The sequence below is a fragment of the Pseudochaenichthys georgianus genome, chromosome 4 (genome assembly GCF_902827115.2).
Source record: "Pseudochaenichthys georgianus chromosome 4, fPseGeo1.2, whole genome shotgun sequence".
Classification (NCBI taxonomy): Eukaryota; Metazoa; Chordata; class Actinopteri; order Perciformes; family Channichthyidae; genus Pseudochaenichthys; species Pseudochaenichthys georgianus.
This window is the reverse complement of record NC_047506.1, coordinates 25,338,358-25,361,998: the sequence shown is the minus strand read 5'-3', so window position 1 is coordinate 25,361,998 and position 23,641 is coordinate 25,338,358. Positions and strand designations below refer to the sequence as shown.

Sequence of the window (23,641 nt, the reverse complement as noted above, 5' to 3'; positions counted from 1 at the left end):
TGCACACACTGGCGAAGACACAGTGGTTAATGTTCTACTATGTGTTTGTTTACATGGAGACAGAGAAGGAAGTGACAGACAGTTGGTCGATAAGCAGAGGCCTCAACGCTGATCTGCAGCTACCGCAGGTTAGTGAGTAACAAAACAAGACTTCAGAGTTTAGGACGCTCCATTAATCAACTCTTGATAATTACTCATAATGTTTCACGATGTTACAGGTCGACAGATGTGAGTCAGATGTGTGAAACATAATATGTTGAAACAATGTTCTGCATTTATCACAATACAACTTCAAAACTGCACTACCTTCTTGGTTATCACTTTTAATCACAGATATAATTAGTTTGGCTAAGCAAATTGGTCATATAGTTATCATATGTAGACTTGAGTTAACATTGATTATATATACAAACATAATAAAATCATTGATTTTGAATGGATTACATTTGCTCGTGCTGTGAAAAAGACAAACACATGCACCAAAATGAGTCATTAATCTGTGAACATTTGAACTAAATTGGTTTTAAACGAATCCTGCCTCTGCTTGCACTGACGATTATGATTTTTACTTTTATTTTTAAGTTAAAAAGAAGAAAAACGGGGTGTTGATGTTATAAAATAATAAAAATCTCAGACAAATGGTTTGCCCTTGTCCCGTTGGAATTAAATAAAATGTCACATATATTTGTTAAAACTCTCGCAACAAACCTGAATTTAAACAACAGTTTGTAAATATGAGTAGGCTAGAGGTTAGTTTCTTCAGAATTGTTGCTATCCAAACTTTGTCCTGTTCTCTGAACTATGGGTGATCCCTCTTGAAGTGTTTTCTTTTTACTTGAAGATGAATGGGAATATCAGCCTAGAACAGGATGCAAGATTGAGGTTTTAAAATTTGAATTAAACTAAAATACACTTCCACATTATTTTCTGCTGAAACTTCAGCATCCATCGATGTATTCTGTAATCACGTTCTTTGCTGCCGACCTAGTTGAGCTTGAGACAGACTCAATGGATGACCGATTAACAGATCAGAAGCCGAAAGTTCAATGCGGTTTAATTTTGTTCAGTAATCGTGCCTTGTTGTTTTCAACAGTCGCTGTTTTTTTTAAAGCGCGATGGATACCGACTGCGACTTGTCTTTCTGCTCTCGTCGGTCTCCTGTGGTGTGTTTACACGGCTGCGCGGCGTCCAGCCAGCCGATAGCCTCCAGTTTAGGACTCGGTGAGTGGAAAGCAGTTGCCATAGAGATTCAATATATTTGATGGCAAAATGAGAAACATGCATTGTTATTAAAAAATCTACTAATAACTTCGAAAAACCGAGAACAAAGCCTGGGATATTCCACAATGAAGTTGCACCATAAAAAGCACAGTCCATAAAAGGCAGAAGTTAGTTAGTGCAGTGAGTTTTGAGCTAACTCAATGCTAGCAAACTAGCTACAAAAGCACAACAAGTGCTAAGAAGGAAAACTTGAGGATCAGAAACAGAACATTTTAGACCCTAATAAAGTGCATTATTGACACTGTGACACTTTTTGAATAAGACATTTTCTCATTCTTCCAGACCACACAACTACTGTTTTTGATGCAATATCTTATAATCATTTAACCCTCAATGGCATACTGTTGCCCTCAGGCAACAAACCACTTTTTTCGACCTCACACTGGCCCTCCAAATATTTTAATTTTTTTTAAATATACACAATGTCACCTGACATTTTGGTGTCCAATACAATTAGGGAATTATATGGGTGTGGCATTTTGTCTGGGGGTGGAGGAGCCGTCCTTTCTGCAAGCAAAACTGCAGGGGACTCAGGGCCACCACTTGGTAAGATACATTTCACTTCTTAACATATTAGAAATGTACACAACTTAAATAACCATACAAATCTTCCTGATCTTAATATTACATTTTGAATTGGCTTGTTTTTCCAAACCACTCTATTCAGAGATTATAGCAACACATCCTAATTTTAAAAGTCTGAAACTGAGGAATGTTTTGGCAGTTTAGCTCGAGACAATGAAATGATTTGTCCAACTCTAAGCGTTTCACCACCTCTAGCCAATACCATTAATGCAGTAATACATGCAACCTCTTATCTATGTTTTATTCACGATTTTAAAATAGATTCAAGACAGCCAATGGTTCTTGATAATACTCATAGTAAGGTAATACAGATTGGTTTAAAATGACAGCCCGGCATTCACAGGCAATACATTTCATATTCATATTGTTGCTTACTCAGATGCACAGATGTTCATATAAAAGGCTCATTCTCTCTTTGCAGATGTTTAATATTTCCATGTGCCTATGAGATTTAAGATACCAATTTAAATTCGAGCAATTTAATTTGTGCAGCTTACAAACACATTTTTGGAATGAAGGGTTACAAAGTTGGATGCATTGAAAACGTTTAAAATAGAACCCAAACTGTTTGCACTGATAAATAATCGTGTAACATTATTCACACAAAGGTTATGTGTTTGTGTCCAGACATCCTTAAGCGTGGTGGCAATGCAGCAGATGCTGCGGTTGCCATAGCAGCAGCACTAGCGGTAACAGAGCCATGCAGCACTGGACCTGGTGGAGACGCCTTCTGCTTGTTCTACAACGGAGAAACCGGAGAGATCACAGGAATTAACGGCAGGTGGAGAATCTTCTCTCTCCGCTGTTGTCTTTTCATATTACAGAGTGGTTAGCTGAGACTCTCCCTGTGTCCTTCTCAGTGGTCGTTTGCCCAGGGCGCAGACCTTGGACTTCCTGGAAGGACGTGGTTACACTGCGGGGGCTCCTCCTTCACCTTCTGATGCCCTGAATGTCACAGTACCAGGGGCCCCTGCATGCTGGTGCGATACCGTGCAGCTATTTGGAAGTCACAAGGTTGAACTGTGTGTGTGTGTGTATGTCTTCTTGTATCTATCTATGTATAACTATATGCAATACACAGGTGGCCAAAAGCCCATTAAATGTAATGCTTTAGATTACATAAACAAGCTAAACCTAAACACTGCAAGTGGAACCACATTGACACACACCACCAACACATCTGGAAGTAAGATTCTTATTGTTTTTCAGACAGTGGTGTTAAAGGTGAATCAATCTATCATTGAATGCTGTGAAATTTCCCTTTTCTTCAAACCCTGTTTTAGTAAAAACAGGATTACCATGGCCATCGAGTGAAGGGTTTCTACATATTATCCACCAAATATGGGCAAGATTTTAGGAACACAGTGTGAGTTTCACTTCACTAACAAAACAGCTCTGCCTGCTGTGCGGTTTGTGGCCTCAGCATGTGTTTTGGAAAACTTTATATGTTGTTAGCTAAAATAGAACAGCTCAACCGAGTAGTTAATTGCCCTACATTATAAAGTAACCAGTGAAATATCCTCTTATTCGCAATGATGTTTCTAATTATTAGATGGTTTTTTTTCCCGACTGGAAAACCTTTAAAGGAAGTGACAATTTTCTAGTCTCCACATATTTCTTGTGAAAACAATGACTCACACTTCCTGCTCAGTGAGGTTTCCTGTGAGGTAATAAGCGCGTGTTTCCTCTCCCCATTTCCCTAGCTGTCCTTGCAGGAGGTGCTGAGCGGGGCATCAGAGCTTGCAGAGGTGGGGTTTCCTGTTGCCGACGTAACAGCTCACCACTGGGCGAAATGGGTGGCTGCTCTGAGAGATGATGGGAAGGAACTAGGCGGAGACCTGCTAATTGATGGTCATGCTCCTAAATGTGGTCAAGTATTCAGAAATCCTAACCTGGCCCAGACCCTGAAGGTAAATCTTTAAACTAAAACAAGCAAAAAACACATGTTAAGGGTCATATGAGGAGCATTAAAGGTCTCCTATTTTACTGTTTTTCATCAATATATTATAGGTCTCAGATATATACTGTACAAAAGATGTCTCTGAAGTGTTTGGCTCGAAATACCAAACAGATCATTGCAGCATCCCATAAACCCCTCTGTTTCAGCCCTGTTTCTAAAGTGCTGATTCTCTGTCTGTTACTTTAGATGAAAATAAGGAGCCACTCCCCACGCCCCTCTGAGAGATATTTGGTTAAAAAGAACACAATGGTGCTCTAGGAGGAGACTCAGGTGATAAGGGGGGGGGGGTTACCTTGGTTGGTTATTGGCTAATGGTTACACGAGCCAAAACACATTATGACATCATAAAGTGGCCAAAATCTGATCAGCTCATTTTCAGACAGGTTTTTATTAGGGCTGTCAAGTTAACGCGTTAATAACACGTTAATAACGCGTTAACGCAAACAAAAATTAACGCCACTAATTATTTTAACGCATGTGTATTTTTTTTCCTCGGCCGCCCTGTAGTTTCAGAGCGCATCGAGTTTAAAATACCATCTGCTGACAGCCCCGCTCCTGCGGCCCGCTTATGGCAGACCACACTTCCACGCTCACCGGCAGGCACCGACTGGCCATCGGGAGGACCGGGAGGGTGTGTGTAGGTGTGGCCCGAGCGAGCGAGAGAGAGACCTTACGTGCATTGTTGTTGTTGTTAGCATCGGTTGCTAGCTAGCTGCGCTAACGGATATAAGGAGCTGTTTAAATGAAAACAGAGGAGCGCTCTATCCACACAACTGCGCCGAGCACTTGCCTTTATGCAGGAAGCCAGACAGCGGGACATTGTACGAAAAGTCAGCACACTCAGTGCGCAACATGATTTCATTTCATTTCAAACCTTTATTTATACAGATAAAATCCCATTGAGATCATTGATCTCTTTTCCAAGGGAGACCTGTCATGATTGCAACGTCCATGCAGCTCCCGTTCGAGCATATGCCTTGAGTTGCACATAGCTCCAACGATCGATCCATCGCACACACACACACACACACACACACACACACACACACACACACACACACACACACACACACACACACACACACACACACACACACACACACACACACACACACACACACACACACACACACACACACACACACACACACACACACACACACACAGTGGAACTGACCCTTTAACTTTCTTTGGATGGTAAAATGATGTTCACTTTATTTGATCCATTATTACCCACAAACGTTATGTTAAAGGAATAGTTTGCTTTAAGAAGAATGCTTGTCAAACAGCTTGATACTTAATACTGGCTGTGTGTCTTACCCATTTGAGAAGGGTGTGTCCCAAAACTTTACTGCTTCGGTAGTGTTAACCACACATTGAGGTCCTTCATTAATAGCCACAGCAGAAACTATAACTGAGTAACCAGCCCCTGCAACACCGACAGCTGCAAACAGTATGGAGCTCAGCATCTACACAGAGAGGGAAAGAGATAAGAGAAGTTACTCATATTTGCAATCAATACCGTTCTTGTTTCTAACTCCTGTTACTACAATGGAGTTTTTATTCTTTCACTGTGCAGATAACAGGCTGGGTGAGGGTCACCAACAGAGCATTGACAACACAGAGCTACTGAGGTGTGTGTGTGTGTGTGTGTGTGTGTGTGTGTGTGTGTGTGTGTGTGTGTGTGTGTGTGTGTGTGTGTGTGTGTGTGTGTGTGTGTGTGTGTGTGTGTGTGTGTGTGTGTGTGTGTGTGTGTGTGTGTGTGTGTGTGTGTGTGTGTGTGTGTGTGTGTGTGTGTGTGTGTGTGTGTGTGTGTGTGTGTGTGTGTGTGTGTGTGTGTGTGTGTGTGTGTGTGTGTGTGTGTGTGTGTGTGTGTGTGTGTGTGTGTGGTGTGTGTGTGTGTGTGTGTGTGTGTGTGTGTGTGTGTGTGTGTAGGGGTGCTGCTTTCCACACCTTCACATTTTTTAAGTATTGATCAGTCTGTGCCGAAACAATGCCAGCTCTCTGTGATAAAGTCATGTGAAACTCCCATTAGACTCATTTCTTGTTACTGTACTGGACATATATCACAATTACCTCACATCAATTTGTGTTCAATGTGTGTGTGTTTATTCTTTTTGGTATTTATTGCTCAGTAAATCATGGAGGGTGTGTACATAGTGCAATTGGGTTTGTTTTAGAAGTGATGAGACTTATGATGGTGAAAAGTTAAACAGCAGTGAAACATCTCCTCACCGCAAATCTCCGCCCGCAGCTTTCATTGCCACAGCAACCACAGCAATCATTGTTCTTCAGACCCAGAAAGACCAGAGCTGGGAAGATCATCTGTCACACACACACACACACACACACACACACACACACACACACACACACACACACACACACACACACACACACACACACACACACACACACACACACACACACACACACACACACACACACACACACACACACACACACACACACACACACACACACACGATTTGTATTGTATTATTGAATGAGAGAGGTTCCAGGTTGAATTGAGGCGAATATTTGTAATGTTCAGAGGTTGTTGTGTTATTGTTCAAATGATAATAAACATTAGCATAAAGCATATGTGTCCACTCATATGTTGATAAGAGTATTAAAAACTTGAAAAATATTCCTCTAAGGTTAATTTAGAACAGATAAAAAATGTGCGATTAATTTGCGATTAATCGCGATTAACTATCGACAAACATGCGATTAATCGCAATTAAATATTTTAATCGACTGACAGCCCTAGTTTTTATATAAATGGATCAGGACAAAAAGAGAGAGAATCTTTTTTCCTGAAACTTTCAGAATCTCTTTACACAGAGGGAACACATTTTTATGTTTAACAGACTTGGATAAGTGGACTTAATAGGTCCTTGCGAACATAGTTGCATGGCTGTGTGCAGACTAAGTAACATTCATAAAACGAGGTTCAATCTGTAGTTTCCTGTCAGTTTCCCTACATACAGTGGGGCAAAAATATATTTAGTCAAGCCACCAATTGTGCAAGTTCTCCCACTTAAAAAGATGAGAGAGGCCTGTAATTTTCATCCTAGGTATACCTCAACTATGAGAGACAAAATGAGAACAAAAATCCAGAAAATCACATTGTCTGATTTTTAAAGAATTTATTTGCAAATTATGGTGGAAAATAAGTATTTGGTCAATAACAAAAGTTCATATCAATACTTTGTTATATACCCTTTGTTGGCAATGACAGAGGTCAAAGGTTTTCTGTAAGTCTTCACAAGGTTTTCACACACTGTTGCTGGTATTTTGGCCCATTCCTCCATGCAGATCTCCTCTAGAGCAGTGATGTTTTGGGGCTGTCGCTGGGCAACACGGACTTTCAACTCCCTCCAAAGATTTTCTATGAGGTTGAGATCTGGAGACTGGCTAGGCCACTCCAGGACCTTGAAATGTTTCTTACGAAGCCACTCCTTCGTTGCCCGGGCGGTGTGTTTGGGATCATTGTCATGCTGAAAGACCCAGCCACGTTTCATCTTCAATGCCCTTGCTGATGGAAGGAGGTTGTCACTCAAAATCTCACGATACATGGCCCCATTCATTCTTTCCTTTACACGGATCAGTCGTCCTGGTCCCTTTGCAGAAAAACAGCCCCAAAGCATGATGTTTCCACCCCCATGTTTCACAGTAGGTATGGTGTTCTTTGGATGCAACTCAGCATTCCTTCTCCTCCAAACACGTCTAGTTGAGTTTTTACCAAAAAGTTCTATTTTGGTTTCATCTGACCATATGACATTCTCCCAATCCTCTTCTGGATCATCTAAATGCTCTCTAGCAAACTTCAGACGGGCCTGGACATGTACTGGCTTAAGCAGGGGGACACGTCTGGCACTGCAGGATTTGAGTCCCTGGCGGCGTAGTGTGTTACTGATGGTAGCCTTTGTTACTTTGGTCCCAGCTCTCTGCAGGTCATTGACTAGGTCCACCCGTGTGGTTCTGGGATTTTTGCTCACCGTTCTTGTGATCATTTTGACCCCACGGGGTGAGATCTTGCGTGGAGCCCCAGATCGAGGCAGATTATCAGTGGTCTTATATGTCTTCCATTTTCTAATAATTGCTCCCACAGTTGATTTCTTCACACCAAGCTGCTTACCTATTGCAGATTCAGTCTTCCCAGCCTGGTGCAGGTCTACAATTTTGTTTCTGGTGTCCTTTGACAGCTCTTTGGTCTTGGCCATAGTGGAGTTTGGAGTGTGACTGTTTGAGGTTGTAGACAGGTGTCTTTTATACTGATAACGAGTTCAAACAGGTGCCATTAATACAGTTAACAAGTGGAGGACAGAGGAGGCTCTTAAATAAGAAGTTACAGGTCTGTGAGAGCCAGAAATCTTGTTTGTTTGTAGGTGACCACATTTTTGGAATTTACCAATTAATTCATTAAAAGTCCTACAATGTGATTTCCTGGATTCTTTCCCCCCATTCTGTCTCTCATAGGTGAAGTGTACCTAGGATGAAAATTACAGGCCTCTCTCATCTTTTTAAGTGGGAGAACTGGCACAATTGGTGGCTGACTAAATACTTTTTTGCCCCACTGTAACTATGTCTGACGCCCACCATTTGGGTGCGTGACGGTCCACTTGTGTGTCACTATAAAAGCATGCGCTGATCCATGCTCGTCTTTATTACTACATTAAACACTCACTCTTTAGTAATTCAATAAAGCAGGAACACTGCCAAGCCATGATAACCCCTGCACTCCCTCACACTCCCAGACCTTAGGAAAATGAAACAATAGGAGTGACCTCAGCTTCATTGATCGAGGGTTTCCATGGCACCATAACGGTCATTCCTCAGCAATGACGGGGTGTGTCTTTTTGGTGCTGAAAGCTCACACACACATCATCCTGTTCATTTGCTATCATGGATTGGACTTTTAGAGATAAACAATAGTGGGCACGTAACCCGCATATTTCCAAACATTTGGACTACCTATGTTGTAAATGTATTATCTTTTCGATTTACACATGGCATCTATTGCACGTCTGTCTGTCTGTCCTGGGAGAGGGATCCCTCCTCTGTTGCTCTCCCTGAGGTTTCTCCCATTTTTCCCTTTAAACTGTGGGTTTTCTCTGGGAGTCTTTCCTTGTACGGTGTGAGGGTCAACGGACAGAGGGTGTAATATTGTCATACTGATATTCTGTACAAACTGTGAAGACCACTGAGACAAATGTAACATTTGTGATATCGGGCTATATAAATAAACATTGATTGATTGATTGATTGATTGATATATTTCAAACTGTATACATGCTGCATTACATCATATTTTAACGTTTGTGTTTTATACCGTTTTATTTCATGTGGCTGGATTGAAAAGTTGACTGAATTCATCAACAGGAGCTGGGAGAGCATGGCAAACCAGCTTTTTACCAGGGCAGAGTGGCCCAAGCCATCGTCAATATCATAATCCAAAATGGAGGAGTCATGACACTGGATGATCTCAGCAGCCATGACAGTGAGGTCGTCACCCCTATTAGCACAGAATACAAGGTGATTTCCGCAACAACTTTTCTGTCTTTTCTTTGACTACTTGGTCAGCAGCATGAATGACTCAATTGTGTGTCCAGGGTGTGCGTCTGTGGGAGCCTCCTCCTAACAGTCAGGGATTGGCTGCCCTGCTGCTACTCAACATCCTGGACAACTTCCCTCTCAAAGGTATATCCTGGCATGCTGACGTGCCATTAATTACTGCCTTATACAAGAGAATCTCAAATATAGATATTATTCTTGTAACATTGGTGATCAAAATGGCGTTTGGCAGTGTTTACTGATGATTTATCTGCTGAAATCCTGATTTTCCAAGATGGAAAATGCACCAAGCAGCTCTCAATACTTTAATGATGAGCCAATCCTCACACCCAAATATTTATGATCTGCCCCCCTCACTTCGTGGAAACAATTAAGCATAAGCATGCTCACATTATTACTCATAATAGTCTTGGTTTTATTTGACAGGGAGAGGATGTCCTGCTCTTTATATTTCCCCGCCTACACATTACAATGGAGGAGGTTGTGATTCCATTGATGTGATTCAAAACATTCAATAATGACACTTAAAAAACACTGCAACAAACAATGATCCATTTCAGTGAACTTTTCACAGGCCATGGATTATTTAAAGCTCTTGAGATATTCGCCCTGGTTCACCCAAAAAATAGCCAGTGGGATTTTTCTATTGGATTTTGGACTATTGCAAAAAATAAGCTCTGTGGAAAACAAATATGTATGCACTACTTTTTGTTCAGTAAGATACTCTTCACAAATAAAAACACCTTTAATGCTATTGGAAGCCTAATGGCAATAGCTAGCAAAAGCAAGCTTATGTTAGACTACAGTTAATATTAAACAACGGTTGCATGACCTAACCTATACCTGACCTATAACATTGCTAAGAGGCTTAAAAAAAAAGCTTTAGCTGCTTTGACAAGTTTGTACAGATGGATGGTTGTTGAAGGTTGTCACACTGTTGATGTTAAAACTACCACAATGTCCAATATACATTTGTCTGAAGTTGCTATGACATTTTATTTACTTCTTAAAGAGGATAAAACCAAAAGTCACACAACAAATAAGTGTCTGTTGATGATATTGTTCGATTTGCACTCATCTGTTGTGTGTGTGTGTAGCTGCAGGCCACAACAGCTCTGACTACATCCATGTACTGGTGGAGGCTGTGCGCTTGGCACAAACAGATGCTGTGCGTTACCTGGGTGACCCTGACCATGTGACCATCCCTTTGGAAACGTTGCTGGACAAGAGCTACAGCCACCAGCGAGCACAGCGCATACGCATGGACAGGTGTGTGTAAGTGTGTGTGTCTGTCTGTTAGTACCAGTGTGTACCAGTCATTCTCTGTTGACTTTAGATAGGACTGTAGACTTTTACTCCCCCCCCCCCCAACCTTAACGTCCATCCCTTCATACCTTGGTCTCTCCTCCACTGTTGTGTGTGTGTGTGTGTGTGTGTGTGTGTGTGTGTGTGTGTGTGTGTGTGTGTGTGTGTGTGTGTGTGTGTGTGTGTGTGTGTGTGTGTGTGTGTGTGTGTGTGTGTGTGTGTGTGTGTGTGTGTGTGTGTGTGTGTGTGTGTGTGTGTGTGTGTGTGTGTGTGTGTGTGTGTGCGCGTATTTTTTGGCAACAAAATATATTTACTTTGCAGTATCGTAGACTTTGAGCCTTTGGCGTTCATCAGTTCTAAAACAAATAGACAAACACACTTAAAATGTCTTGAATAACATAATGATATCTTTACACAAACACATACATATTTTTTTGCTGTGTACAAATACATATCCCAATCATACACATGTTATAGGTTTAGTATCACCCCAAGTCAACCATAATCATTTGAATAAAGCGTAAAATAAATGTGTATCAGAACCTGATTACCCGCAACTATGTTTACATGTATATTATGAAACAGCTTACTGGTAGAAATCAAGGAAAGGCAGTAAATAAGAGATCCTATTCACATGCACTGCAATAACCTGTAAAACCTATAGGTTACTTACGTAACCCCAGTTCTCAGAGTAACATGAAGTGAGATGTCTCACTATGGGATGCGCCTCATCGCGGAGCAAACAGAAGCATCAATCTCATTACGCCAATCCTGATTGGCTGGTGATCTTGACGTCAGAGTCAGGGGAAATCACCCCCTATAAGTAGCCTGCGCCACGACGCATGCGTCATTCAAAATAAGCACCTCTTCTCGCTTCACCATAGCAAGGAGGGCCGTCTGGTGAGACATCTCACTTCATGTTACTCTGAAAACTGTGGTTACGTAAGTAACCTATAGTTCTCATTCATAACACTCCGTTCGATGTCTCACTATGGGATATTGTAGCTCCCGTATTGCCAGACGAGCTTATCTCGAAGATCACCGATCAACCAGAATTTAACAGGTGGAGTCCCGACTCAACAAGGTGCGCAGCACTGCTCGGGCCACGCTTGGAGCGGAGACGTCTAGCCTGTAAAAGCGGACAAAAGTGAGCGGCGAAGACCAGCTTGCCGCTGCACAGATGTCTTGGATGGAAACACCCTTGAACAAAGCCCAGGATGTAGCCAGGCCCCGAGTCGAGTGAGCCCGCAGACCCGAAGGTGCTTGCAGATTCTGACTCATATAGGCCAAAGCAATCGCCTCCACGATCCAGTGGGAGAGCCGTTGCTTAGTAACAGGCTTGCCCTTGTGAGGGTTAGCCCAGGACACGAAGAGTTGGTCATTAAGACGAAGCTCTTTTGATCTGTCCATATATGTGTGTAAAGCCCGGACTGGACACAGCAAATCCTGCTGCTGCTCCCCGGAGGAAACCAGCTGCGGAGGAAATGCCTCAATGTCAATTGGGGTACACGAACCAACCACCTTTGGTGTAAAGGCAGGGTTGGGCTTCAACAACACTCTCGTTTCCCTGGGGCGAACTGAGTGCATGAGGGATGTACAGACAGTGCATGAATATCGCTGACCCGCTTGGCGGATGCCAGGGCCAGTAACAGCACTGTCTTGAGTGACAGATGTTTCATGTCAGCTCCTTCCAGGGGTTCAAATGGGGTCATTTTGAGCCCATTTAAAACCACTGCCAGGTCCCATAAAGGCACCAGCGACCTGGAGACAGGGAGGAGCCTGCGAGCTCCCTTCATAAAACGGCAGACCAAAGGATGTTGGCTAGCCGTCTTACCCTCAAAGCCCACATGGCATGCAGCAATAGCAGCCAGGTACACCTTGATCGTGGAGAAAGCTCTGTGTTTATCGATCAAGTCCTGTAGGAATGATAAAATCACCCCGACAGGACATTGAAAAGAGATGTGTCCTTCTTGAAGGCACCACTCCTCAAACACCCTCCACTTACAGTCGTAAAGAGACCTGGTGGAGGAAGCTCTCGCACTCTGAATAGTGTTTATCACCTTCTGAGGGAGTCCCACTGTATTCAGATTGTACCACTCACGGGTCAGGCCCATAGTGCCCCGCGCTCTGGGCGTGGGTAAAGGATCGCCCCCCCCCCGCCTGAGACAATCTGTCCCTGCGTGGTGGGGGCTGCCATGACTGCCCGCACAACAGCTGATATATCTCCGCCAGCCCGTACGTTGCGGGCTAGGGCGGAACCATCAGAGTAAGTGTGTGGCTTTGCTCTTTCACTCTGGCCAGAGTTGGGGGTAACAGAGCCAGGGGTGGGAACACGTACAGAGGACCCGGAGGTCAATCGTGTACGAGTGTGTCCCTGCCTAACAGTGCGTTTAAATCGTGCATTAAAGAGAACAGCTGTCATTGAGCATTTTCTCTTTTTTGCGAACGGACTTAACGCGGCTCCGCCGTAACGCACCCACAGCAGACTCCCGATCCTTGGATGAGGAGTCCAGTCTGCATAGAGTGGTGCACCTCTGGACAGTAATTCTGTCCCGAGGTGCATAACTCCCGGTACCTGTGTCGCTCTCAGAGAGAGGAGACGTCTGCCGCTCTAAGGGATCAGTTTGTGTGCCAGTGTGTGTGACTAGAGACAACGCAACCTCCCTTGGCGGTTCATACACGATATCGTGTTGTCTGTCCTCACGAGGACATGGTGTCCTCTGAGAGAAGGCAGGAAGCGTTTTAGGGTGGGGAACACCGCTAAAAGCTCCGGGTAGTTTACGTGTGCCCGCTGGAGGTCTCTGTTCTAGGGACCTCTCACCGGGCGACCTTCGTAAATACCCTATCAGCCTGTCTGACCTGCGTCCGTGGTGACCACCTTCCGTGAAAAGACAGCACCCGTAGGCGCGTCCCGCACTAGAAAAGTCGGGTGTAGTGCCACTACGCATTACATAATAACCAATACTCTCCGCACGCCGTGGCGCGCAGGGTTTAGTTTTATTATGAGGCCCATGTTGAGTGGGTGCTTTACGAGGACATTTTCCTCCGTAATCTGACTCCGCTCGGTGGGCATTATAGATAAAACCCTTCTTTCTAGGAGAGAGAGAACCTCTCTCTCCAGAATATGGGTTGACTCTCTCTGGGTTTGTGAAAACAGATCAAGTATAACTGTTTTGAGAAGCCCAGGCAGATGTCGTGAGTATCTCCTGCTGTATGCTCCTTAGAGCCAGCTGAGATGTCACGCTTACAGCTCCAGTCGGCACTGCTCATGTGCGTGGCGGTGTCTTCACGGACCCGTCAATAATCCGCCTCTTGAGAGGTGCCGTAGCTGCTCTCAAAAGGGGAAGAATTGGCGGGCTGTCCTTTACAGCTCTAGCCGGCACTGTGCATGCGCGTGACGGTAGTGCCCTTAAAGCCCCAACCGGCACTGCGCACGCGCGTGGTGGTGGTGCCTTCACAGACCCGTTTATTATCCGCCTTTTGAGAGAGGCCGTAGCTGCTCTCAGAAGGGGATTTATAGTTAACGGACTGTTTATTGTTTTTCTTTTCATTTTTTTGGCTGGCCTGGATGCATCAGCGGAAAATGGTTTATTTAAACAACAAAGATGTGACATGTGTTTTATGCGGACTTGAGGATGACGTTGAGGCATCTCTCGAGGCAGCGGGGACACGTTTAGAGCCGGGGAAAGAACTTCCAGCTCTGTCACAGAGGGGAGAAGGAGGGGCTGTCAGGCCGCTCGCTTCTTCTTCCTCGACTGCTGGCCGAAATTCTGGGTTGGCTGAGCCTGAGCTGCAGCCGGAACCGGAGATTTTCTCGGCCAACTTGCCCTTGTCTCCAGCCTGGGCTGGGGACTCAGGGTGGGCTGCGACCTCTGCGTCTTCGGTGTTTTAAACCGAGCAGAGTTCGAGGCAGCTTGGGTGTCGTGAGTATCTCCTGCTGCATGCTCCTTAGAGTCAGCTGAGATGTCACGCTTACGGCTCCAGCCGGCACTGCGCATGTGTGTGACGGTGGTGCCTTCGCGACCCCAGCCGGCACTGCGCATGCGCGTGGTGCCCTTAAAGCCCCAGCTGGCACTGCGCGTGGCGGTGGTGCCTTCACAGACCCGTCAATAATCCGCCTTTTGAGAGATGCCGTAGCTGCTCTCAAAAGGGGAGAAAATTGGCGGGCTGCTTATTGGTTTTATTGATTTTCTTTTCATTTTTTTGAGCTGCGCCCTCGGCCTGAAGCCTGGATGCGTCAGCGGCAAATGTTTTATGACAGAGGAATCAATCAACGTGTGACATGTGTTTGTGCGGACTTGAGGATGGTGTTTAGGCATCTCTCGAGGCAGCGGGAACACATTCACGGAGGGGAGAAGGAGGGGCTGTCACGCCGCTCGCTTCTTCTTCCTCAACTGCTGGCCGAAATTCTGGGTTGGCTGAGCCTGAGCTGCAGCCGAAACCGGAGATTTTCTCGGCCAACTTGCCCTTGTCTCCAGCCTGGGCTGGGGACTCGGGTGGGCTGCGACCTCTGCGTCTTCGGTGTTTTAAACCGAGCAGAGTTCGAGGCAGCTTGAGCAGAGGACTGTTCATCCGAGTCAGACAGGAGTAACTCAGAGGTATCCTCTTCGTCCTCCATGTAGTTTAACTCTAGGACATCTTCCGCGGGTGAAACCATAGTGAGGTCCAGCCGGGAGCCCCAGCTTGGTAAAGCGCGGGGCCCCGTTCCCGCGTCTCTTGCCGCCACCGGGTCTCGGCCTGATATGGCGCGGGATTCCGGTTCTGCGGCTGTCGATGAGCCCCAGACCGACCCAGTGAGGGGCTCCATCTCGGCGGCGGACGCCCCCGTGTCTTGATTGTCAGCCGGCAAACCAGTGGACATGAGGGGGTCCTGTCCCGACAGGCTAGCTTGTTGTGCTAACCTTCGGCGGAGGCTCTTCATAGTGAAGCGGGCACAATGCCCGCACGAGCCGGGGTTGTCAATGGCCTCCTGGGCGTGTTCCAGCCCGAGGCAGGACGAGCAGACCTGGTGTGAGTCTGTGCCTGATACCTTCAACCCGCAGCCGCAGAGTCGAGCCTCCGAGTCCCTGACTCTTCTGGTGTGAGGGAGAGAGGCGTCCATCTCGTTCGCCGCGAGGCGTGGAGAGGACCCGCTCTTAACAGGTACGTCGAGAAAAAAGGTGTTACCAATCTGTCTTTAATCCGGAGAAAAAAGGAAAGTGTGGGTCTTTTTCCTCAAAGAATATTACCTGGTGTGGTAATATTCCTGTAATCCTTTTCTCCTCCGTGAGAAGAGAAAAGAAAAAACGTCCTCGCTACCGTGGTGTCGGCAGTGAGGGAAAAAAACACAAGCTGGCAACGGGTGTGTTGCTAACTTGAGAATCAAAACCTTACCTTAATTCCAGAGTAAGAACGGCGAGGTTGATTATAATACTAACTGGTGTGTTAGTACTATACTCTTCTGTGAGGCAGAATAGGGTAGCCGGGGTAGCCGGGGTGATTTCCCCTGACGTTGACGTCAAGATCACCAGCCAATCAGGATTGGCGTAATGAGATTGATGTTTCTGTTTGCTCCGCGATGAGGCGCATCCCATAGTGAGACATCATTTCATTTCATTTCAAACCTTTATTTAACCAGATTGGTCCCATTGAGATCATAGATCTCTTTTTCAAGGGAGACCTGCAACATCGAACGGAGTGTTATGAATGAGAACTGTGTTTACATGCTGACAGTCAGATTATTAAAGGTCACATGTCATGGCCATTTCCACTGATCATAATTCCTTTGTTGTGGTCTACTAGAATAGATGTATACTGTGCAATTTTCCAAACTCACATTGGTTTCGCATACAGCATCTCTATAAATGTGTATTGAGCAGTATTCACTCTCTCCACTAAACGGCTCGTTGCAGCTCTTGCCCCCCCCTCCCTGTGAGCCCAGTGTGCTCCGATTGGTCGGGACCAGTCGGGACGTTGTGAATCGCGCTAAGCTCCGTGGAGGTGTGATTTCCTTGTTTAGCGATACACAGCCAAACACAGCCAAACTCACCCTGAGCACACACAAAGTCACAGCCGAAGTAAAAACAATAAGTGTGGCTTGATATTGAGAAAGAAAAAGGTTGATAAACGCTGTGAGAATGGGTCTGCAGAGAGAATTTCGCCGCGATCCCAACTGTCTGTTATCAGCCTCCAGCCAGGGAGGAGAGATCAGCAGAGCTGCATGCACTGAGTGTGTGAGGAAGTCCGTGGATTGGTCAATTTGGACCAATCAGCGGGGGCTTAACGTAACGGCTCCGCGGACGTAACGTAACGGCTCCACGGATTGGTCCATTTCGTTCCGGGGATGACATGACATCATGATGTACCCGGAAGAATCAAATGGACAGTGACGTATCTCCAACGAGGCGTTTTGGGGAGGTATTTTCTGTTTTAGAGTTTTACTCCCTACATGGTGTACTTTGAGGGTTTTGACTCTGCACACCGTTTACATGCATAAAAACCTTCATAACACACAAGGGGACGGGCAATAACCGGAAAAGCATGACATGTCACCTTTAAGTAAACTCCCTATGACATTTTTAAACCAAGACTGGCTTATGGTTCTAAGTTCTAAGTTCTTTATGGCACCTGATGCTGAGGAGTATTTTGTGTCCTGGTCTTAAAATTAGGAATGATAAGACAGGTAGTGATAAAGCACACAATTATTTTGTTTTTAACTTATAACTTTTGCAGTATACTAAATATACAATTTATTTCAATTTTTGAAAATAAATGTACATGTCAATACAATTATTTATCTTTCAGTGACTTTATAAAAAGGGTTTCTATAAAGCAGTTTTTGCTGCACAAACATGCTTATTACAAAAAAGAAATTCCTACAGTTAGATGGCCGGATTGAAATCACCCTGATGCGTTAATGCTACATTTTAACAGCTGGTGTCGGCAGATGAAAACAGCAGCAACATGATTAATCTATGCATGTTTTTAATTGTGTGTATTTTTCTGCAGGGTCATGGAAGAGGTTGAGCCCGGCTTGATGACAGGAAGTGACACAGTCTATTTTTGTGTGATCGACAGCCAGGGCAACGCTTGTTCATTTGTCAACAGCACATACATGGGCTTTGGCAGTGGGCTGGTCCCTAAGGATTGTGGATTCTCACTACAGGTGACTACAGGTCACATAGAATGGATTGGTGTCTTTACTCCTCAATGACAGTAACCAAATATATTTAAGTTGTGGACAAAACAAGACATGTAAGGAAATGTTTAGACCATGAAAAACACAAGGAATGAAACAAGATGCATTTTTAAAACATTATGATCCCATTATCACATGGATGGTATTGTTACATTCTCTTACAGACCAAACCTATATGGAGACGCATTGCTGTAGTCAAGTAATATGTAACAAATGTAATATCCATGGAACACAGAGAAGTAGAATTCATAGTTTGCTTTTAAGAATCACCCTTAAACCTTAAAACTAGATGAGGAACTAGAAAAAATTGACGTATGTCATTAAATGAGATTTCTACATTATTGCCCACAGAACCGGGGTGCCAGCTTTTCTCTGCATCGTGGCCATGTCAACTGTGTCGCTGGATGGAAGCGGCCGTTTCACACTATAATACCTGCACTTCTCACTGACTCTGCAACCACATCAGAAAAACCAGTCCTCCTTGCTGCGCTGGGGGTGATGGGCGCTTTGATGCAACCGCAAGGACACGTCCAAGTATGATTGAGAATATACTGGGCTGAATAATGAAATGCAGAACAATATCTATCAGATGAAGTATGGGAAATATGTCCCTGACACGTTTTTTTTTAATCATTTACTTTGTATTTGACCGCAAAAGTTGCTATTGATTATATGTTGGTCACACTAGATCAGAAAGTGGAGAAATCCAAATTTGAGACACTTATGACAAAATCATAATAACCTGAATGTTATAAACAAGTTTAATGTGTTTATGAGTTATGATATGATATTGCTCTTCTGTGTTCAGGTGTTGCTAAATATGTTGGAGTTTGGGATGAATCCTCAACAGGCTCTAGACGCACCAAGAGTCTATGTACAATATGACCACACAAGTAAGTATACATATGCGAGTCATTGAAATGTTGTGAAAGAAGTCAGTCAGTGTATTCTATGCCTATGTAAAGCCTCATATTCAGGTTACATTTTCTGTGTGTAGCTGAGCAGTGGTCTGTTAATCTGGAGGAGGGCGTCGGCCAGGAAGTAGCTGAGGAGCTGAGAAGAAGGGGCCACAAAGTCAACTGGCCAATCACAGGTAACCTTTGTTATTTATTATTATGTTATGTCACTTATGTCACTGCTTCAGAAAGTACACAGTACCCTTTTTAATCAATCATTCATAAAACACCAATGAAAAATATTACCAAATGGGCAAAAAATACCGTAAAGATGACCAACAAATGTAATGTATATGCACATGCATTATGTTGCAGACAGGATTAGTTTGTTCCTTCTTTTCTCTTACCCTGGAATCATCCTAGCTGGTTTAGCTTTTACTCTATGCATTTTTTTTTTTTTTAATGGCGTGAACATGGTATGGTTGTTATTATCATTCGATTTTGATCCCCCTACTATCTGCTACCTTTTTAGTTCTGGAAGATCAGCACCCCTCAATTAAACTAAATGTCAAATACTGGGATATTTTGGTTAACAGTGCATACTTGTGATAGATAAACAGATAACAAATGAAACATCAACATTGGCTTATCACATTTTATTTATTTATCTTTTCATTCAAACACACAGGCCACAAACGGTCTCAGTTTGGGCGGGGACAGATCATCACAGTGGGGGATTGGTGGAACCCATCTGTCAATCAAACTGATCCTCCATCCAGGGTGCTGTGGGCGGGATCTGACCCCAGAGCAGACGGATGTGCTATTGGATACTAAACAGAAGCGACCTTCTCTACTCTTCTCTGTTTATGTAATATTCAGATACATTGATCACGAAGCTTTCTGAAGGCAAATCGTAGTAAAGTAGTTTTAAACATCTTGCAGTAAAATCATCCACAGAAATCTCAAAACTCTTTTCCAACTCAGGTTTATGACATTGTCATAGCACAACACATTACAGCTTCATGAATTAGATTATAATTACATCTATGGTTCATTTATGAGCTGATGCACTATTACTACTGAAATATAGATAACCACATTGGAAAACAAATCTTTGTGTAACATATCAGAGATGTCTTTCCTTAACGCTGCCCTTTTTTTCAATAGATAATTACAAATATAAATGATGAGACGGAGTGGCGCAGTGGGCTGTGCGCTGATCATCAGATCAAGGGTGGCGTTGGGGAACTCCAGTTCGAAACCCGCCACCACTGCGCCAGGCCGTTGTGTCCTTGGGCAAGACACTTCACCCGAATTTGCTCCTGTGAGTACTGTCCACAGTACATGACCGTTACATGTATGATATGTGTGTAATGTGTACTTGTAAATCGCCTTGATGACTTCGAGGTGTGAAGATGGGCGGAGTGGCGCAGTGGGCTGTACGTTGATCATCAGATCAAGGGGGCGTTGGGGAACACCCGTTCGAAACCCCCCTCCACCGCCGCTGCGTCTGTAAAGCCGTTGTGTCCTTGGGCAAGACACTTCACCCGAATTTGCTCCTGTGGGTACTGTCCAGAGTACCCATGTACATGTATGATATGTGTGTAATGTGTACTTGTAAAGCGCTTTGAGAATCTGGAAAAGCGCTATATTAAATGTAAGAAATTATTATTATTAATTTTTTTAATAAAAGACAATGATCATTTTACGTCACCAATAAATGACAGTTCCATCTTTTTTCTCTAGGTGACATTTAACAAAACCTATTGAGTGGAGAAAGTGTACAAATCTGACGTGAACCAAGTCAATCAGTGTTATGTCCTTTTTCATACTGTTCCACACTTAAAGTGAATCATATGTACTGATTTAACAGTCTGTATTTCAAATGATCTGTGAAGTATGCTGGATCTATTTAAACTAGTGCTGTCAAAATTATCGCGTTAACGGCGGTAATTAATTTTTTGAATTAATTGCGTTAAAATATTTAACGCATTTAACGCATGTGCAGAATGGCCCGCCCCATACGTGCCACCAGTGGCAGCGCCAGGGTATGGCTGGGGTAGGCTACACCCATACCAAGAAATGGCTTAGCCCCACCATGAAAAATGATGTTAAAGTAAGCAAAATAAAGTCTGCCAACTCGCGGGGAGTAAATTGCACAGACAGCAGTTAGTAAGATTGATTTCAGTAGCCACGGTTTTGAAAACTTTTGTCACGTAGTGATCGTCTTCTCAATAGAACATCTTTGATAACGGCGTGGTGTTGTTGCAGGAAGTCCCGACAGAGAATACTCTTGCTGTAGTACAGGGGTGCACATAACTGGTACGCAGGTTATGTGCGTAATCTGAAATGCGTACCGTCACTTGTGTCACAAATCGCATTTGCGTACCGACGTACTTGTGAAGCTTTTCCAGAAGGCGGTTAGATCACCGGACGACAGAGTCGGTCTCCGTGTGCACAGACAGGGCTGCTGTTAACGTCGGTCTGTACAACGGAACTGTGCAAAAACTACGCCGGCTGCGGAGGGAGACTTCCCCCTTCACTGGAGAACTGCGCTAAAACAGCTGATCACAACGTGCACACTCTGTGGTCACGAAGTACTCCACTAGCCGCCCCCCCCCCCCCCCCCCCCCCCCCTCTGTCGACTTTCCTGAAGTACTCCCCTGTTGATAGAAATCAACACGTAATGAATTAAGACCCCACGGTTTGATGATTGATAGGTGTGTGGGCTGTCTTTCATTTTGACACGCAGACAAATGTTATAATAAACATATATACTGTATGTTAAATGGATATATCCGCCTGCTTTCATTTATCTTTCCATTCCCACAACAATATACATAAATAAATGGCATATTTTGGACATAGTTCGAATGGTGATTAATCATGATTAATTAATTTTTAAACTGTGATTAATCTGATTAAAATTTGTAATCGTTTGACAGCCCTAATTTAAACAAATACCAAATACATGTAATTTATTTCTAAGTGATGCTAAGTTTATTAGACAGTTCAAGAACTAAACAGGTGTTGTTCTTTTACATTTGCAAGGCCGTATGGATCTATTATTCAGTAATATACATTTGTTTTAACAATAATTGAATGTATTATCATAGACTCCAGATGTTATTGGCTCCCCCCTGACTCCCTAACCTTTTCTGTAGCCATCAAACATCGAGTTTAATGGTCACATTGCCATTAAATATTATTTTGCCCAGAGGAAAAAACTTTTTCTATTTATTTGAGTAATTTATCTTTTTCCAATGTTTTTTCTCTCTCTTTGTTATAGTTTTTTTATTCTCCTTACGATTAGGGAATGACTTTGGCTAAAAATGATGTGTGAAAATAAAATACTATTATTTGCCAGCCTCGATAAGATTTGGTCTGCCAGCTCAAACCATAATAAGCACAAAAGATATCTCGCAGTTTATTATGCCGATAACTGGTAAATTAGCTGAGGCTTTTCCAACTCCACAAGTGTTTTTGATGATTACACTGTCAACCTTCAGGACATGAGTTCATGATATGGTACTTGGCTTCTGATGCTTCTATTGCATATCATGTTTTTTAGTCTAAATGAAGTGTGTGTTTTGCCCTTGTGTATGTTTAAGCTTTATGATTTAGTAAATGTTTAAGCTGTCAGGAAACACCCCCTGTAACCCATCTAATTACCAAGCAGACAGGACAAATACAGAGACAGAAACACAGGATATTACAAGATATGCAGTTTTAGGGGTTATAAGAACATATAAAACAGCTTGCAAACCTCTTGTTCTCTGCAGCAGGCAGCTCAAATAATGATTCCACTTCAACACTAATCTCTTAAAGTAGAATCTTAATGTCGGACTTTGTTTCACTGTTGATCTCCTTACAGCTCCAAACCGCACCTGGTACCAACTGTTTACACCTACTGTATAAAGAGCCATGTGTTCAGTCACTCAAACACACGTGTTATTCTTAATCTGTCTTAATTAACACTGGTTGAAGCAGCTCGTTAGTGGCCGGTCTGAGTTTACAGCGCCGTTTATCTGGATGTGGGACATTCCAGCTGGATTTTGAAGCAGCTCACAACATGCTGGGCCCCTGAAACACACATAATAACATACAGTGTTAGTAGCTTTCTGACACAGCACTATCAGCAGTCATGTTTTGCCCCACATAGACCTGCTGAGCTGTTCTATCATTCTGACCTAGAAACAGGGGGCCTTGCCAAAGGGGAATATTGAAAATATGTCATTGGATTGGATTGGCACATACAACTAATCTACAAAGTTAATGCTACATTTGAAATGTGGAACACAACTATAAATATTCGGCAGTGAAATAATGAAAGACAAAAATTAATAATAACTAATGAATTACCCCATAAGTCAGGTTTATGATGTTGTCACATTACAGCATTGTAACACTTTACATCTTCAAAAAGTATATATATATATTTTTATAATGCATCTTGGGTTCAAGCTGTGTTTATAAGCTGCACTACTTAATTTGCACTTAAATATAGAGCAACATATTGGAAAACAAATGTTTGTGTGACATACCGAAGCAAACCTCAGCTCTGCCTGTTGGTTGATATAACTATCTGTTTCCATGTCTTTAATTAGTTGCTGCTTATAAAAAAAATAGACAAAATCTTATAGACAAAATGATCAATTATTGATATTTCTGAGTATATATAAAACATATACTGTGCTACATATTATACATGTGAACACCATGTGGATAAAAGGGGATAGAGAAAAAAAAGCACTGTTGGTATTCTAAGGAAATTAATACTTCAGAATTCTGTGTGACTAAAAGCCTGTGGAAAACACACACACACACACATACCATGTATACATCACTTCAGGGGAC

The 23,641-nt window shown here is 43.4% G+C and overlaps 1 protein-coding gene across 5 annotated transcripts; it reads left to right on the top strand.

The window, feature by feature from the left end:
• Positions 1-71: 71 nt before the first annotated feature.
• On the top strand, positions 72-22,590 carry LOC117445941 (glutathione hydrolase-like YwrD proenzyme). 5 transcript variants are annotated; one of them, XM_071202934.1, is made up of 13 exons: positions 72-128; positions 1,094-1,221; positions 2,494-2,647; positions 2,727-2,880; positions 3,570-3,776; positions 9,215-9,367; positions 9,445-9,532; positions 10,504-10,681; positions 17,699-17,855; positions 18,240-18,422; positions 18,697-18,781; positions 18,886-18,981; positions 19,473-22,588. In XM_071202934.1, exons 2-13 carry the CDS (start codon positions 1,116-1,118, stop codon positions 19,616-19,618), a joined length of 1,707 nt encoding a protein of 568 aa, XP_071059035.1. In that variant the 5' UTR covers positions 72-128; positions 1,094-1,115; the 3' UTR covers positions 19,619-22,588. The 5 variants fall into 5 exon arrangements, with proteins under 5 accessions (XP_071059035.1, XP_071059036.1, XP_071059033.1 ...); XM_071202932.1 differs by lacking the exons at positions 72-128; positions 1,094-1,221 and adding an exon at positions 1,666-1,827 and having other exon boundaries at positions 19,473-19,652; positions 19,952-22,590; XM_071202935.1 differs by lacking the exon at positions 72-128 and having other exon boundaries at positions 1,007-1,221; positions 10,504-10,675; positions 19,473-22,587.
• The last annotated feature ends 1,051 nt before the right edge of the window (positions 22,591-23,641 follow it).